The sequence below is a fragment of the Bombina bombina genome, chromosome 11 (assembly GCF_027579735.1).
Source record: "Bombina bombina isolate aBomBom1 chromosome 11, aBomBom1.pri, whole genome shotgun sequence".
In the NCBI taxonomy this organism is placed as follows: domain Eukaryota; kingdom Metazoa; phylum Chordata; class Amphibia; order Anura; family Bombinatoridae; genus Bombina; species Bombina bombina.
Window position 1 is genome coordinate 44,540,869 of NC_069509.1, and position 20,327 is coordinate 44,561,195.

Sequence of the window (20,327 nt, forward strand, 5' to 3'; positions counted from 1 at the left end):
AGCCAGCCCACACACACACACACAGAGCCAGCTCACACACACAAACATAGCCCACACACACACATAGCCCACAAACACACACATAGCCCTAGCCCACACACACAGCGCCAGCCCACACACACACAGTGCCAGCCCACACACACAAATATAGCCCACACACACACACACACACACATAGCCCACACACACACACACATAGCCCACACACACACAGAGCCAGCCCACACACACACACAGAGCCAGCCCACACACACACACACACACACACACACACACACAGCCAGCCCACACACACACAGAGCCAGCCCCCCCCCCCCACACACACACAGAGCCAGCCCACACACACACAGCCAGCCCCCTCACACACACACACACACAGCCAGCCCCCCCCACACACACACAGCCAGCACACACACACACAGCGCCAGCCCACACACACAAACATAGCCCACACACACACACACACATAGCCCACACACATAGCCCACACACACACATAGCCCACACACACAAAGCCCACACATAGCCCACACACACACATAGCCCACACACACACATAGCCCACACACACACACATAGCCCACACACACACATAGCCCACACACACACACACATAGCCCACACACACACACAGCCCCCCCCCACACACAGCCCCCCCCCACACACACACAGCCCACACACACATACATAGCCCACACACACACACACATAGCCCCCACACACACACACACATAGCCCACAGACACACACATAGCCCACACACACACATAGCCCACACACTAATACACACACATTCCTACACACACTTATACATACACACACTAATACGCACACATTCATACAAACACACTCATACACATACACTCATACACACACTCAATACATACACACACAACATAGCTAAGTTAAGCACTATTATATGAAGTGCCCTACACTTTTGCACAACAACTAACATTGGTAACCGCTAAATAGGCACTTAATATACAAATACAAAACCTTTTACCCCTGCACCCAGAAGTTTTCCTTCCAAACATTTTAAACATTTTTTTACTAGTGTTCTTTTACATGATGGCATGCAGCATTGTGTCACCTAATATGACCATCTGCTCTGATTTTGTAAGGGGAGATTGCAATGGAATGGAAGTGACAAATTAATGTTAATGTTTAATAGCTTCCACGTCCCTTTAAAACATTCTCTTAGTATATATACCTTAGCACACTTTTACTATCACACATCTCTAAAGGAATTAAAATAACAGTACAAATTGGTGACCCCATGTCCTTAATGGAACCCTTGCAACTCATTACATACACACAAACATAGCACTATAGCACCCACTGTGATGTGTGCAGGTCACCCATGCAGGCTGCATGCTGTACTATATATCTTTTATTATTTTTATTAAGAGATATTGCGCAGACATGCAGAACCAATCCATAGCCCGTAGAGTTACACTTAACACGTATGGTGATGTTCAGATCACTGATCTGAAAAATCACAATGTGGTACACAGATCACCTATAATCTGGTTTATCACTAATAATCTCTTATTTTTTATTATTAAGAAGAATAAAATTCAACAAGCAACCATCTTACATAATGGAAAGACCTGCAAGTTTTGCAATTATTTATTTAAAAATAAAAGAAAGATCTTTATATTCTTTTTTTCCAGTCATGCAGTAGTTAAATAACACTTCATGACCAGTGTGTTCTATCAAGTGTTAAACGTATCAATTAATAAGCATATGAAATGTGGTGAATACCTCAGATATTAATATGCCATATTAGGAACTAACAGTTTATTGATATGGAAAGCAATATTTATCAATTACACCTTTAAGAATACTTATTCTTGTTGCATAAAATTATCCTGTTGCACTATCAGTATCGATGAGAGCCCTCCCACCTACTTTTTCCACTGTGTGCTGCAGTGAGGAGTCTCCAGAGTGCGTATCTCTTAAGTCCCCACACGAGAGGGACAAAGCATCATCTAAAGCACCTTCCTGCCTGAGTGCCAACCCTCTCTGGAACACCTGACCCACCGGTATTTGTTGCAATGAAAAACAGAACAACGGTAGTGAAGGGGGGGAGTTAAATGAGCAGGGTTGCTGGAAAAGTGCCTAAATGCTGGGTAAACTTTACAAAGCCAGGTGCTTACTGTATGTGTCTGCTGGTGTCTCCAGCCCCCCCCCCCACCCCGAGCATGTCACCCGGGTGCTGTCCACACACCCGCCAGAGACGCCACTGTATATTTATGTGCTAAAGGGCTACTGAACTCAATTGTTTTCTGTATGATTTAGATAGAGCAGCAATTTAACTAAATTTAATATTTTTAGTAGACAACCCAAAGTATTGATCTAGGACCATTTTGGTATATTTCATGCCACCATTTCACCGCCAAATGCGATCAAATAAAAAATGTTTTAACTTTTTCACAATTTTAGGTTTCTCACTGAAATTATTTACAAACAGCTTGTGGCACAAATGGTTGTAAATTCTTCTCTGAGATCCCCTTTGTTCAGAAATAGACATTTATGGCTTTGGTATTGCTTTTTGGTAATTAGAAGGCCACTAAATGCTGCTCTGCACCACACTTGTATTATGCCCAGCAGTGAATGGGTTAATTAGGTAGCTTGTAGGGTTAATTTTAGCTTTAGTGTAGAGATCAGCCTCCCACCTGACACATCCCACCCCTGATTCCTCCCTGATCCCTCTCAAACAGCTCTCTTCCCTCCCCCACCCCCCAAAGGTCACCCCATCTTAAGTACTGGCAGATAGTGTGCCAGTACTAAAATAAAAGGCTGCTTTTTTTTTTAAATATATATTTTCTGCAGTGTAGCATCCCCTTTTACTGCCCAACCTCCCTGATCCCCCCAAACAGCTCTCTAACCCTACCCCCTCTTCCTATTTGACGCCATCTTAGGTACTGGCAGCTGTCTGCCAGTACCCAGTGTGCTGCAAATTAGGCAGATTTTTGTAAAAAAAAACAACAAAAAAAAACTTTTTTTCTTTAGTGTAGCTGCCCCCCCCCCTCATTATCCTCCCGCCCTCCCCCTCTCAGATCCCTTTTTCTCAATGGATCCCACATAGGACCCCCTTATTGCCCTTCCTCCCTCCTTCCACCTGACTTCCCGGCTCTTTTTTTTCTTTCTCCTGCTGCATAGTGGTCCCGCCCTCCTCCTGCCTCCTCCCGTCCCCTCCAGCAATGGGCCACCAACCTGTGTCCCACTTTACGCTCCCATCTACCAACGATCGGCACCATCGCTGTCCGATGCTGAGAGGGCCACAGAGCAATAGAAACTCTGCAAATCGTGGGGCATGCAGAAATAGTACAATCTCGCTATTTTGAGCGAGATCACAGCAGAGAGAAGCCCAGGACTGCAGCAACGTATAGGGTACGACGTTGGACGTTAAGGGGTTAAGGAAAATTTACTCCTATTATCAATTTTTCTTTGTTCTCGTTGTATCTTCATTTGAAAAAGTAGGAATTTAAGTTTACGAGCCGGCCCATCTGTGGTTCTGCACCTGAGTAGATGCTTATTGGTGGCTAAATGTAACCACCAATCAGCAAGCGCTACCCAGGGTCCTGAACATATTAATACATAAATATATATACGTATATAAGTATATATATATATATATATATATATATATACACATACACAGAGAGAAGTGCACTCCCAGGAACGAAGAACTGGCTCAATACCATTGTTAGCCTGTTCTATGACGATTTACCACCCATAGGAAAAATGTAGTCTCCCTATGGGAAAAAAGGGGTAACCAGACGTGGACTCCTTGCTCAGTGTGCTTAGAGGAATACTGCTACACCTCACTGGCGAGGCCCGATGAAGGCCGAAACGATCGTCTGGGGTTGCTGTGTTCCTTGTTCAGAGAGGAATTGCCTGGTATTTTGGCGCTGGACTGACCGTAACAGACGGGATCAGACTGATATACTACAGGAAAGTTCTACTCTGTGAAAAGCATTACTGGGCTAAAAGAAGCTGCACCCAGGGTGTAAATCACCATAGAACAGGCTAACAATGGTATTGAGCTGGTTGTTTGTTCCTGTGAGTGCATTTCTCTCTGTGTGTATTTAGTCTCCTATGGGAAAAAAAAAGGGGCAACCAGACGTGGACTCCTTGCTCAGTGTGCTTAGAGGAATACTGCTACACCTCACTGATGAGTACACTTCTCTGTGTGTATATATATATATATATATATATATATATATACTGGGAACATACAGTTCCCATAGACCACAATGTAAAGGCACTTTTCAGTGCTACTTTGTTTCTAACATCCTACTTCTGCCAACTTTACCACCAAAATACTGCCTAATGCAGCTATTATATTAAACGATAAAAATGGTACACTTTTTATTTTTAATAAAATACAATAGACAGTATTTTGGGGGCATTTGGGGCTACTGTGATAAATTAGCTCTCTACTTGAAATCTAGTCCTAAATGTTTAATAGTTTTTTGTAATTTATATATATATATAGATATGTTTACTTGTGCTTTTGGGTGTACACCCTAATGCAATAGGATGCGCAGCCTATGGTGATTACTATATGTTACTACTGGACCCCTTACCTGGATCTATTTTATCTGACTTGTTCAGGACAGACAGCGCCTCTTCATCTGACTGACCTGTAAAGTAACGCAGCAGATACAGCTGTTAATCACAATATTTTGATCATTTTATAAATTGGGAGTATACTGATCTATGATATTCAACTAACTTTTTGGGGTGATACTATAGTGGGAAAAAATGTCCTAATCGAGTCGGAACATAGAGAGCGGTTACAAACAGTGTGAATACATTGTTATTATTGTAACAGTGTTTTAGAAAAAAATGCTGGGGAGTAGCTTTGGAAAAGGAGGGCAAGTTGGATTACAACTACTTTGTGTCTTTGTGAGTTTGAAAATATTCTTAGGTTTTAGGATACAACTTTTAAGGAACTTTTAAATGGACTTTTTATATCAGTAGAAGCAGAGTTAGTTTTATATCTGGTCGTTGTTAGCCACATTGAGCTGAGACTTTTATAACTTATCTAGCTATACCATACCAATGGTACAATTTTACAATGTTTTATTGTTAAATAAACTTTTTCATAATTCTCAATTAACGTTTTAGATAAACCATTGTTGTCTTCTGATCTGAGGTGCGGCTTATAGACTATTCTTAATGCGCCTTTGGTGCAAGTAGCATAGCACACCTTCGAGTTAGCGTGCAAGCCAAAGACCTAAGAGGTTTTTATGGTGCGCCCCATGTAAGTTTGAATGGAAGGGAATTTATCGAGGCTGCGCTATCCAAGCTATAGATGTTACCACTCCTGAGTCTTTCGTTTGCGTGCAAACTTTTTACTATCAACTCATAGAATGGGTGAAAGAATAGGAGAGCTACTTATTTACCGTGAGCGCTAATATTTTTGCGCTCCACTTGTAATCTAGGGCAATATGTATAAAGAAAAAAATGTATCAGCAAAAAAAATAGATTTTATTTCAGTGGGACATTTTGATATGGTTCTCTACTCTTCCCTAAAGACAATGATCTCTTTTTTCTATTATATCCTTTACCAGTACCATCTTCTAATGTAGTACATAAGTTATGTTATGGTAACAGGCATCACTGGTTCTAATAAAATGATGACGATAACTAAACCAGACTTTTTATATTAACTTTAAAAAAGCTTTAAAAGTCTCAGATTGTATTTACAAATAAAACATTTAAGAATGGCCTGTAGAAAGTAAATATGTTGTAGTAGATTGTAAGCTCTTCAGTGTAGCCTCCTCCTGCTGTATTAATATGTTTAGTTTAGTTTATTGATGTAACTGTATATTTACTACAACAAAGTGTCACTGTGCACCCATACTCAGGTTGCAGTGCTATGGAATTTGGTGGAACTTTACAAACAAATAATATATCAGTCAATGATAATGATATTAATAAGACTGCAAATAAAGTTACATATAAACGATAAAAAAAAAATCATAGATGCCCAGACTTTTTAAGCTACTGTTTTACCTTAAAGTGTCAGTAAACCTCAAAAATAATGTTACATAATTCTGCACATAGTGCAGAATTATATAACATTATATTAGCGCAAACCCCCTTTGAATTTTTTAAAACAACGGCTATTTTTCAGACCCGCTCTCTGTGCTCTTCTGAGCGGGTCTGTTTTTTTCACACAGCGCATCAGGCCAGCTGTATAGTCACAGCCCGGCCCGACCGCGCCATTATACACAGTGCAGCTCGCTCCTGCTGTCAGACAGAGCAGGAGCGAGCTGTGACTATACAGCTGGCCCGATGCGCTGTGTGAAAAAAACAGACCCGCTCAGAAGAGCACAGAGAGCGGGTCTGAAAAACAGCCGTTGTTTTAAAAAATTCAAAGGGGGTTTGCGCTAATATAATGTTATATAATTCTGCACTATGTGCAGAATTATATAACATTATTTTTGAGGTTTACTGTCCCTTTAAGTCAAGTCTAAGACAATGTTGGTATATATAGGATGAGTACTAAGGCCTAGAAAACAAGTATATTTTTGCCCACAGTCTACCCTACCCCACCCACAGAACAATTATAACTCCATCCCGCAACAGTCCTGGCTTTACCCACATCTCCCTCACACAGGCTGGGCTTCCCACTTTTATATAAGCATCTGAGAAAAGTTAGGATGTAAGCGTTTCTGTATGTTAATATGAAGTTGTGAGTTCCATTGAAAAGTGCTTAAAGGGACAGTAAAGTCATAATTAGAGACTCATGATTTAGACAGAACATACAATTTTAAACAACTTTCCAATTTACTTCTACTATTTAATTTGCTTTCTTCTCTTGTTATCCTTTGCTGAAAGGTTTATCTAGGAATGCTCAGGAGCAGCAAAGAACCTAGGTTCTAGCTGCTGATTGGTAGCTGCATATATATACTGATTGTCATTGGCTCACCCATGTGTTCAGTCAGCATCCAGTAGTGAATCACTGCTCCTTAAACAAATGATACCAAGAGAATGAAGCAAATTTGATATTAGAAGTAAACTGGAAAGTTGTTTAAAATTGTTTTGCCTAAATCATGAAAGAAAATTTTTGGGTTGTATGTCCCTTTAAGTGTCTCAAGCTTCACCACAACTCAGCATAATGGACTTCTGGAGCACTAAGTATTTGTCATTCCTTAACTGATATTTCCTTAATGTAGAAATAGAAAAACATTTGTGGAGTTTACTTTATTTTAACTTTATTGTATAAAACCCAAAGGACAAAGGTTTTGAATTTAACTCTTTCCCTGAGAGACTTAAATTAAAGGTTTATAACTGAAGCCAGTAATTCAGATAACAGATTAGGGGGCCGATTTAACATGCTGGGAATGCAGCAGTTTCCGTGCGAGCCGTCAGTCTTAAGAACGCTACTCCTTAACTTATCCGCCACCTTTGAGGCGACGGACAGCAATCATCCCGATCAGATAAATTGAACCGTTGTAAAACGAGGGCCAACTGTATATATTTATATGTGTGTCTGTGTACATATGTATTTATATATATATATATATATACACATACATGTTTATTCATATTAAAAAGTAAAATAAAAAAAAATGAATGGTGATACCTAAATATAAATGTAATTAAAAGTGTTTACCTTTTTTCTTGCTTTTTCGCTTGCACACGATGATGACAGGAATTACAATCAGCAAGAGAGAAATAATGACCACAAAAACAGCTATTAAAGATGTTGTTTGGTATGTTTTGTTTCCTGGAAATATCAACAAACAGATAAAAAAAAGACAATAATCTTTGTACAATGTATTATATATATCCTACAGTATATTGCAAGAGAAAAAAACTGCACAATATATATTTATGCTTTGATGCAATTATGGATTCTCTTTATTGTTACCCCCATAAACGAGAATTAAATAAAGATATTTTTAGTTTATTGGATTTTAAATAAGATAGCATGAGTCTTTTTTATGTCTGTGTTGGGGGTATATTTGTATATTTGTGCGGACATATGTATATGTGTGTGTTTGTGTTTACATGTGTATTTAGAGGTGTGTGTGTGTGCATATGTGTGCATTTGTGCTTGTATGAATGTGTGTGTATAGGTGTGTGTATACACATGTCCTTGTGGGCTTTATTATATGTAAAAGATAACTTGTGATATTGAATACAAGTATAAGATTATGGGGCCGATTTATCAAGCTCCGTATGCCCCTGTTTCCGTGCGAGCCTTCAGGCTTGCCGGAAACAGAAGTTATGAAGCAGCGGTCTAAAGACCGCTGCTCCATAACTTGTCCGCCTGCTCTGAGACTGCAGACAGAAATCAATCCGATCAAATACGATCCGGTTGATTGACACCCCTTGCTAGCAGCTGATTGGTGTCAAATCTGCAGGGGGCGACATTGCACAAGCAGTTCACAAGAACTGCTTGTGCGATGATAAATGCCAACAGCATATGCTCACAAGAACTTGCTCGCCGTAATTTATCAAGCAGCAGGCACTAGACCGCTGCTTCCCTAACCTCTTCGCCACCTCTAAGGTGGCGAAATTCAATCTTCCCGGTCTAGTCAGACCGAGGAGATTGACAGCTCCTGCCCGCGCTTGATTGGCTGTGTGCGGGCAGGGGGGGGGGATTGCACGCGAGCGCAAAATTGCGCTCGTGTGCAATGGCGAATACCTGTGGGTAATTTCGCCCCACCACAGGTGAGCTGAGGCGTACAGGGGCGCGTATACGCGCCCCTGTCCGCCTCAGCTTTAATAAATCTAGCCCTAAGAATTGAAATATGAGCCTTTATGATTCCACATTGTAAGTTATATGCACTTAAATACCAAGAAATCAACCATATGTTTAAATTTAGATGGGAAAGGGAATCTAGGCAAATTATTTCTAGGTTAAGATTCCTATTTATTGCCCAACTGTACAAATAGAAATCAAGATTAATAATTTTTGCCCAAAGCTTTAAAATGAGATTAAGATTTATATTTATAATACATAAATTACAGCTCTTGTAACCTTTTAGCAATTGAAGATACTTACAGGGCTTGTGTCCTCTTGCTTCTCTTTGACTATGGTCATCCCAATAAAGGGCCATGATACCTAAAGGTTGAAAATCTTGAAAGTGATGCAGCATAGCTGTAAAAAGCTGACTAGAAAATATCACCTGAACATCTCTATGTAAAAAAGAAAGATATTTTACCTCAAAAGTTTATCAGTAGCCACCTCCCATTGTAAAGGGCTTTAAGGGGCCTATTTATCAAAGCGTCAACTATGTTGCATTCACCGGCGTCAATATGCTTGCAAGACCTGAATCTCCATACTAATAAAAAAAGCTGTTAAAAACACGCGCGTCAAGTACGGTGCAAAGAGCATCGGACTGGTGTTAACTAACAGTCATCGATGTCGCGGTTATTCGGGTCTTTCCTAACTTTATTTATACCATTTCCTTACTGTCCATGAACAAGCACATTTCTCTAAAGCAAATCTTTTGTTTTTCATCTGTTAATGTCCAAGAAATAGATTGATTCATACCTCAACAAACAATATCTCATAAAAAGTTATTTTTATATTGATTTGTTATATGATATGTTCACATAAATTAATGTGTACAGTATATGTATTTCTAGAAGTCATATTTTTTATTTATTTTTTCAAATTATTATTAATCCTATAATTTGTACATATATCCTTGCACATACTTATATATATATATATATATATATATATATATATATATATATATATATATATATATACATATGTGTGTGTGTGTTATGGCAGAAATCTTTTGCAAACATATTTACATGTCAGTAAGTTCCTTTTTTTGTTCTATGTTCAATGTTGTCTGTCATATCTCTGTGTTAATTTATACCACTATATGTATATATTGTAAATTATTATTAATATTATTATTCTGAGCAGGAATAATTGCAAATATAACATGTAATCAGAGTATCATATGTATTTATTTGCAATCAATGGATATTTTAAAGGGATAGGAAAGTAAAAATGTAAGTTGCATGATTCAGATTGAGCATGTAATTTTAAAACACTTTAAAATTCACTTCTATTTTCAAATGTGCTTTGTTCTCTTGGTATCCCTTGTTTGAAAAGAATACGCACATATCCTACACTAGTGGGAGCTAGCTGCTAATTGGTGCCTGCACACATTTGTCTCTTGTGATTGGCTAAATAGATGTGTTCAGCTTCCTGCCAGTAGTGCAATGATGTTCCTTCCGTAAAGGATAACAAGAGAATGAAGCAAATTCGATAATAGAAGTAAATTTGAAAGTTGTTTAAAATTGTATGTTCTATCCAAATCATGAAATAATATTTTGGGGTTTCCTGTCCCTTTAAGAGCTGGGCCAGTTTTCTCTCTGCACCTGTCTAACCCCTCCTGATTGCAATCTAGTTTTAAAAACCACCCCTACACAGGTGTCATAAAATGGGCTGGCATATAAGATGACATTTCTTACTGAAAAAGAAATTCAAGAGAAGGAAAAAATACACTGAAAATAGCATGACAGTAAAGAGGTGATTTTAATTTCTGCTGTATATGAGTCATGACAGTTTAATGTTAGGTGGGCTATCCCTTTGAGCTATCAGCTTAAGATTATATTGAATCAAACATTAATTCAAATTTTAAAATCCTTGTCTAAAATATTACACTGTGTGTCCTAATGTCAGCATCAATGTTTATATTTAATACTAAATTCACATATACATTCTTTCAAAGTATAATACACAATGTAACAAATGGCACTTACAAGTTCTGATGATTGATCAATGACACAAGTATCAATCAATTTGATTCGTTAGTGATAGTTTATAATGTGTATTTGAATCAGATTGGCTAATGTCATAAATCATGTGATTATGCATATTCCAATCAAAAGTGGTGGAAATTCACTAGTGTGTGGGTTATTTAGGAGTTAGCGTCATAATTGGTGCGAAAAGTGTTGAGTCAAATATGGCGCAAAGTGGAGAGTGTGACTTGTATTACATGACTTAAACATGGTGCACATAGATTTTTCCAAAAAAATAAAAAGGAAGTTAGCTATATTATGTTGTGTATTTATTTCATTTTTATCTCTATATCTACTAGTGCAACAAGTTTGGGGCAAAACTTTGCACCAAATATATAGAAATAATATTGTCTCCTTGCTTTGTAATGAGAGACAAAGTTGTAGCATAATCCATAAGTAGTAATGTATTTTTAATTTTTATACCTATATCTACTAGTGCACTAAATGTGTAGCAATAATATTGTTTAATTTAGAAAGGGTATACAAATTTAATAAAGTTTCTAATTTACTTTCATTATGTCATATGCTTCATTCTCTTGCAGCATCAAACATAAGCTATCTGTGTTTTCAGACTCCCATTGAGTTCTATGGCATCTGCGACCTCATTGGTGGCGGAAGGAAAACTATGTACGCTAAGTTGGAAAAGACAGGTGCGTAAATGTAAAGTTTTTTATAACTTAGTGAGAGCTCAAAATAGTGTTGATTAGGAGATCGAATGAACACGATTCTGCTTGAATACCACTGTTTTCAACTCGCATCGATTTGCATGGGATTGAGATTGTGGGATCATATTTTACATCACAAATTTCAACATTTGCCGATGTTGACGCTTTGATAACTACGGCGGATCAATCTTGCGACAAATAGGACGCAGAATTCAAGCGTATTTTCAGTTGACGCTTTGATAATTAGGCCCCTAAGCAGCAAATCAGTATATCTGTCCTGGAACAGGCAAGGGAGTGAGCCTCATGCACACTCATGTTATTTTCCTATTTAGTTTAAGTAAGTTTACTATGAAATCTCATGAGAGTTAAGTAAAATCTCATGAGATCACAGTAAAAGAGTTCATGATTTCATCACTGTTGATGCTGATTGGCTGCTGTTCATTTCTTCATTATTATTTTTTTACCTGCAGCTGGACAGCAGCTGAAGTATAACTTTTTACACAGGACTTACTATGGTGAGTATGAGGTAAAATATCTTCCTTTTTTACATAGAGATGCTCAGGTGATATTTTCCTGTCAGCTTTTTACAGTTATACTGCATCAGTTTCAAGTGATTTAGCATATGAGTATTATGTCCCTTTAACCAAACACTCAGAACTTAAAAAGGACAGCAAGATGGTATAAGCATTCTACATACACTACTCCAGATTCCGCTCTACATGTTTATGTTTTCTCTAATTTCTTCAGCTTTCACTTTTGATATCTACCTCATTCTCATAACTGGACCATCTTTTTTTCTATTTTTCTACTTTCTACTACTTCATTAACCTATTCTCAATTCACCTACTGCTAACTTTAAAGTTTAAGACCTTGACAACTACATTCTAAATAAAATAAACACTTTTAGAAACAATATCCTACAGAAACTCTGCCTCAAACATGGCCCTCAACCATGTACCTCTGCTTTCCTTTGATTATAGTCTTCATTCTTATACCCTCACACCACACAATCTCCGAGGTAATCAAATTCCACCGCAGCAGTGACTCATCTGTTTAAACTCTCCCTGTCCTGTGGCAAATTTCCATCATATTAAAAAAAAAGCCAACACTAACCAATTTTAAATGCTCCTACTGTTTCTTTGTCTCCACTGTTTGATGGCATGACACATTGAAATAATTTATGTGGGATGTCACATTTTGTATAAATCTATGTATATTAAGTGAAAAATAGTAGGGGAGTTTCCATGTCTCATACACATGGGCAGGTAAACATTTACCATAACTGGTTAAAATCAGTCTTGAGACTCATCATCAAATAGAACTGTCACAGTGCTGTTCATCGACATTCTTTTGCGGCTCCCGGGTCTTCAGCTGCCTCTCTTCAGCGTTGCGTTGCCTTACACACATTCTGGGCCGACCCGCTCTGATGATGTCAGGCAGGTTATATACTCTCATCAGTTTGTTGATCTCTGATCTCTGTGGCTGTCTTGTGAGTAACTTGTTTTACCTTTTGATACTCTGCCTGTCTGACTATTCTGCTGGATCTCCCTGAACTGCCTGATCTAAGTTGCCAAACCTCTGTCTGTCTGACTACGCTTGTGTTTAACCCTGAACTGCCAGATCTAAGCTACCAAACCTCTGCCTGCCTAACTATGCTTGTGTTTAACCCTGAACTGCCTGCTTGACTTTTCTTGTGTTGTACCTGCTCCACTTCACCTCCGGTACTACCTTACCTATACTAGGCCTTCCTGAGATCTCCTTTGGTCTTCTGACATCTGCTATTTCAGCTCTATCTGTGAGTACCTTTTATTTTGTATTAGGAAGCTGTTGTGGGTCACATCCTAGTTTATTCTTAGTGTGCTAGCGTGTGTTTCAAATTCATTCTTGCATTTGGGTCTGATCCTGGACTACACCAAAATCCTGACAAGAACCCTGTTTCAAAAATTATTTTAATATTTTTGTATCTTGACAAAGGTCTTATGGACATTGTTCTTGTTAAAAGCTTACATTGTTGTAACAGGCTTCAGTGTTATTTTTCTTTTTACTACCTATGGTTTTGGGAAAGTCTATTTTTTCTCCATATTCATAATATTATGAGTGGTGTGTCAAGACAATGTTATTGTCTTTATTAAACAGATATAATCGCATTATTCATGGCGTCAATCTTTCTTAATCTGCACCTCTTAGATAAGCAAATTTGGAGAAAGGCAGAGATGAAATCCATTTTCACACATCACAACAACCTCCAACAAGGCATTCCATTCTTCTCTTGCTTCTATAACTCCAATTATCTACCTAGATTAGAGAATTTTTTTTGTATCACTCTGTTATTCTTTGTGATTAAATTATTGTAGACTTGTCATATATACATACACACACACACATACTGTATATATATATATACTGGTGTTCAAACGTTTGGGGGTCATTTAAACAGTTTCTTATTTTCCATGAAAACATACATGAAATGAGTTTGAACAGGAGATAATGGGCTCTATTTAACAAGCTCCGTATGGAGCTTGCTGGCCCCTGTTTCTTCAGACTCGCCAGAAACAGCAGTTATGAAGCAGCGGTCACAAAGACCGCTGCTCCATAACCTGTCCGCCTGCTCTGAGCAGGCGGACAGACATCGCCACAATACAACCCGATCGAGTACGATCGGGTTGATTGACACCCCCTGCTGGCGGCCCATTGGCCACGAGTCTGCAGGGGGCGGCGTTGCACCAGCAGCTCTTGTGAGCTGCTGGTGCAATGCTGAATACGGCGAGCGTATTGCTCGCCGTATTCAGCGAGGTCTGGCGGACCTGATCCGCAGTGTCGGATCAGGTCCGCCAGACCTTGATAAATATGCCCCATAGTCAATAACAAGGTTAGAAATAATGAATTTTAAGTGAAATAATAATTGTGTCCTTAAAACTTTGCTTTCGTCAAATAATCCTCCATGTGCAGCAATAAAAGCTTTGTAAACCTTTGGCATTCTAGTTGTCAATTTGTTGAGGTAATCTGAAGAGATTTAACCTCATGCTTCCTGAAGTACCTCCCACAAGCTGGATTTGCTTGATGGTCATTTCTTACGTACCATATGGTCAAGCTGCTCCCACAACAGCTCATTTTGGTTGAGATCTGGTGACTGTGCTGGCCTCTCCAATAAAGAGAGAATATCATCTGACTGCTTGTTCCTTAAATAGTTCTTGTATAGCTTGGAGCTGTGTTTTGGGTCATTGACCTGTTGTAGGAGGAAATTGGCTCTAATCAAGCACTGTCCACTGGGTATGGCAAGGCGTTGCAAAATAGATTATTAGCCTTTTTTTCTCTTTCAAGGTCCCTTTTACCCTGTATAAATCTCTACCACCACCAAAGCACCCCAGACCATGCTTGACAGATGACATCCAGATGGCGTCAAGCAAACCTCCAGCATCTTTTCGTTTAGCTTGCACCTGACAAATGTTCTTCTTTGTTATCCGAACACCTCAAACTTAGATTTCTGTCCATAACATTTTTTCCAATCTTCCTCTTTCCAGTGTCTGTGTTATTTTGCCTATCCAAATATTTTCTTTTTGCTGGACAGTCGGAGATATTACTTTTGCCTAGAAGGCCAGCATCCCGGATTCGCTTCTTCACTGTTGACGTTGAGACTGATGTTTTGCAGGTACTATTTAATAAAGGTGCCAGTTGAGGACCTGTGAGGTGTCTGTTTTTCAAACTAGACACTGTAATATATTTGCCCTCTTGATCAGTTGTGCATCTGGCCTCCCACTTCTCTTTCTACTCTGTTTAGAGGCAGTTTGTGTCGTTCTGTAAAGGGAGTCGTACACAGTGTTAAACGAGATCTTAAGTTTCTTGGCGATTTCTCGCATGTAATAGCCTTCATTTCTCAGAACAAAAATAGACTGACAAGTTTCAAAAGAACGTTTTTTGTTTCTGGATATCTTGAGTCTGTAATCGAACCCACAATTGTTGATGCTCCAGAGACTCAACTAGTCTCACGAAGGCCAGTTTTATTGCTTCTTTAATCAGCACAGCAGTTTTCAGCTGTGCTAACATAATTGCAAAATGGTTTTCTAATAATCAATTAGCCTTTTTAAGTGATAAATTTGGATTATCAAACAGATGGTTGCTGATAATGGGCCTCTGTACGCCTATGTAGATATTCCATTAAAAATTTGCTGTTTCCAGCTACAATAGTCATTTACAACAATGTCTACACTGTATTTCTTATCAATTTGATATTACTTTAATGGACAACAAAAATTTAGTTTTTCTTTTAAAAAAACAAGAAAATGTCTAAGTGACTCCAAACTTTTGAACGCCAGTGTGTGTGTGTATATATAAATATATATATATATATGTGTGTGTGTGTGTGTTAGCATGCTAAATTTAATTAAAGATTATATTACCTTCATACTCAAGTCGGAAATTTTTCTGGAGAGGTTCCTGGAGAGAGGCGTGTAGGACTCTAATTGAGTAGGTCTGATTTTCATTTTCATCAGTTGGTGTTATTGTGACAGAGCTTTTCAGTGAGTAAGTCCCATCAGAATTTTTTTGAGGTGTGTAATGAACAGACTTCAGTACCTCTTTTTCACTGAGCCATTTAATGTCAATGTCGATTGGATAGAAGCCGGTGATAGTGCTTTTAAGAACGCTCTCCTTATTCTTTTCAACAACATTATTTGTAATAGTGATTGTTGGGGTAGCTGTAATAAATAATATGAATAAATATATTTTGTTGTATGTTCTGTAGATTGTAATCTTTGCAGTCATTGTTTTTAATTTCTTGGCAAGACAGATACCAATAAGTGACCACATAACCCAACCTTATGGAGAGATGTACTGGCCCTGTAAATGACATTTGAAGCAAAAGTCCATTACTGAACATAGCTAATAAATTGATTGCAGCTAGCAGATGGGTGTCTCCTAGCAACACTTCAAAGCAAAAACTGATAGTTTGCCTTTCTGTAGAGACCACTTTGTAACAGGAAGTTATTGCCCCTGCACATATGAAGTTTAAAAAAAAAAAAGAGAGACGGTAAAATCCTTTTAAAATGATGAATAAAGCATATTGTAATGATTTATATTAAGCATAAGCCACTGCTTAGTGCTTTCTATTACAACAGTGAAATATAATGTTTTATAGCTCTGTAAGTTGTAGGAATACATTTAGTTTTACATTTTTATATTGTGGTATTACACAGAAGTGCTCAATCGAAGATAATTCTCATGTTTATTTCTTTTGTTTGTATTAGTATGATACAAAAAAGTTGAGAAAAAAAGCCAAATCTGACACATTCCACGTAAAACTCCAAAAATGGACAGGACAAAATTATTGACACCCTCAATTTAAAATTTGGTAGCACACCCCTTGGAAAAAATAACTGAAATCAATCGCTTCCTGTAACCATCAATGAGTTTCTTATACCTCTCTACTGGAATTTTGGACCACTCTTCTTTTGCCAACTGCTTCATGTCTCTTTAGATTGGAAGGGTTCCTTTTCCCAACTGCTGTTTTGAGAGCTCTCCACATGTGCTCTATGGGATTGAGTTCTGGAAGCATTGCTGGCCAGTTCAGTACTCTCCAGAAGTTTGTCTTAAATCATTTCTGGGTGCTTTTTGATGTGTGCTTTGGGTCATTGTCCTGCTGTAAGACTCATGACTTCTGACGGAGACCCAACTTTCTGACACTGGGCACTACATTGCACCACATAATTCTTTCGTAGTCTTCAGATTTCATAATGCCATGCACACTGTCAAGACATCCAGTGCATGAAGCAGCAAAGCAACCCCACAACATCAGTGAACATCCACCATGTTTGACTGTAGGGACTGTATTATTTTCTTTAACAGCCTCATTTCTTTTTCTGAAAACAGTAGAATGATGGGCTTTTTCAAAAAGTTGTAATTTTGTTTCTTCTGTCCACAGCACATTCTCCCTAAAGGATTTTGGCTTCCTCATGTAAGGGTCCTCCTGGGTCTCCTACCATAGCGTCCCTTACATTCAGATGGTGACGTATAGTGCAAGCTGACAGACTTGTACCCTCTGCCTGAAGGTCAGCTTCAATTTTTCTGGAAGTTGATTGAGGTTCTTTATCAACCATTTGAACAATCCTTTGTTGCAATCTTTGATCAATTTTTTCTCTTTCACGCACATCCAGGGAGATTAGCTACAGTGCCATGGGCTGTAAACATCTTGGCAATGTTGCGCACAGTGGACACAGGAAGATTAAGGTTTTTGGAGATGGACTTGTAACTTTGAGATTGTCAATGCTTTTCTACAATTTTTGTTCTAAAATCCTCAGACAATTCTTTGCTGCTCTTTCACTTATCAATGCTCAGTGTGGCACACAGAGACACACAACAGAAAGGTTGAGTAAATGTTTCACCATTTTAACTGGCTGCCAGTGTGATTTCTATATTGTCAGCACCTGGTAATTGATACAGGTGAGTTTAATTACAAATTACAGGAGCATCACAAACTTGGAATGGAATTATTTCTTACAATTTTGAGTAGGTGCCAATAGTTTTTCCAGTCCATTTTTGTGTCAGATTTGTCTTTTTTTGTGTCATACCAATACAAACAAAATAAACAAACATGAGAATACCTAAACATTTGTAATTGCAAAAATATATATATATATACAGTATATATACACATTATTATTATTAATTTTACATTCTTACCATAGACATCAACCATGACTTCCTTCTCTTTATTCTCTTGACTATAAAACACTAAACACTTGTAGATTCCACTATCAAATATCTTTAGGTTGGAAAGTGACAGAGAAGCAACCCCTTCTTTTGTCATGCTTGTGTTTAAGGATGCCGTAGGATGTGATGTTCTCAGAACAGTATCATAGCTCAAGATTTCCTTTCCTTGAAAGTACCAAACTATTGCAAGTAATTCAGGGTTTATAGGGAGCTTATCCACGCTGAAGGTGCAAGGGATGAGGATATTGGCTCCGACATTAGCACTCTGAGGAACAGCAGTCAGTTCCAGAACTGCACCTAGAGAAAACAGACATAATAAATACATACAAAATATAATGTTACTGAATACACAGTGGTGTCTATTGAAATACAACTGTTATATCATATATATATATGTTTGTCAAGAACCTTAATTTTATCCACAGTAAGCTTTTATTCTCTTCAGTAAATGTAGTACCACAGATCAAGAAGGTAATCATCAAATCTGTACTAACTACAATAACAGAGGCCTTTTTTGTTAAAGTAATGCCATTAATAAATATCCTTGTTACCATACTGCCTCTAGACAAGCTTACTTTAGCATGATATTTAGGCCAATTACAAAAGAATTAATCAAATACTCTTCTCTTACAGTGGGTATTGAAAAGAATCACCCCCTTGAAAATAATCACATTTTGTTTCATTGCAGCCTGAAATCGACAGACATGTTTTTTGTTTATCCAGTTGTAATTACTCAGTGCAACTGATAACATCCAAGTGAAAGATATAACACCAACATGTAAGGCAATAATAAAGACAATTCAAAAACAGAATCACTGAGTTGGAAAAAGGATCACCCCCTCCTAAAATTACTTGTAAATTCAATCAGGTGTAGCTAATCACCTTCTCAACGGCCACACAAAGCCATTTGACCTTCAACTGTGATCAGCTGTGGGCATATTTATTAGCTCAGCATGAAAAGAGCTTTCCTGGAGCATCTCAGTCCCTGGTAGTGCAACTAAAGCAAACAATCAACTATGGGTGGCAAGGCACTGTCAAAAGATCTCCGGGATAATGTTGTGGACAGGCAAAAGTCAGAAGATGGATACAAGAAAATATCAAAGGCTTTATCAATGCCTAGAAGCACAGTGAAGTCTATTATTAAGAAGTGGAAGGTATTTGGTACAACGCAGACCCTCTCTGGATCAGGACGTCGCTCCAAACTGGATGAAAGAGCCAGGAGGAAACTGGTCATAGAGGCTACCAAGAGGCCCACAGCAACTCTGAAGCAGTTGCAGGAATTTATGACAAAGAGTGGTCATTGTGTGCATGTGACAACAATATCACAAATTCTCCACAAATGTGGCTTGTATGGGAGGGTTTCAAGAAAAAAGCCACTCCTCAAGAAAGGCCACATGCAGTCACGACTGAGCTTTGCCATAACACACCTAGGAGATTTTGAGACCACATGGAAAAAGGTGTTCAGGCCTCAACACCAAACAATATGTCTGGAGGAAATCCAATACAGCTCACCATTCAAATAACACCATACCTACAGTAAAGCATTGAGCTGGTAATATCCTGTTATGGGGGTGTTTCTCTGCAGCAGGCACTGGAGCACTTGTCAGGATAGAAGGAATAATGGATGGGGCAAAATACTGTCAAATTCTTGAGGACAATCTGCTGCCCTCTGCCAGGAAGTTGTCAATGGGAAGAAGGTTTACCTTCCAACAAGACCACAGCAAATGACCACACAGTGGTTGAAGGAGAAAAGGGTGAATGTCCTTGCATGGCCTAGTCAGAGCCCAGACTTAAATCCCATTGAATATCTGTGTCATGACTTGAAGACTGCAGTCCCCAAAGGTCACCATCAAATGTAACGGAACTGGAGCAGTTCTGCAAAGAAGAGTGGGCGAATATTGCACAGTCTAGATGTGCAAGGTTAGTAGAGACATATCTCAACAGACTAAAGGTTGTAATTAAAGCTAAAGGTGGTTCAACAAAATACTGACACAAGGGGTGATTCTTTTTCCAACTCATTGATTCTGTTTTTAAATTATCTTTATTTTTCCCTGACATGTTGGTGTTATATCTTTCACTTGGATGTTTTAAGTTGCACTGAGTAATTATAACTGGATAAACAAAAATTGTGTCTGTATTTATTTCAGGCTGCAAAGC

General features: G+C 38.4%; 1 protein-coding gene across 1 annotated transcript in view; it reads right to left on the reverse strand.

Moving 5' to 3' along the window:
- LOC128641703 (uncharacterized) overlaps window positions 1–20,327 on the reverse strand; it is a 103,613-nt gene that overhangs the window by 58,814 nt on the left and 24,472 nt on the right. The window contains exons 2-4 of the mRNA XM_053694234.1: window positions 18,141–18,467; window positions 15,863–16,159; window positions 7,637–7,750 (exon numbers count right to left, since the gene is read on the reverse strand). Of these exons, the coding sequence (XP_053550209.1) occupies window positions 7,637–7,750; window positions 15,863–16,159; window positions 18,141–18,467 (738 nt within the window). The remainder of the gene's footprint in view (window positions 1–7,636; window positions 7,751–15,862; window positions 16,160–18,140; window positions 18,468–20,327) is intronic.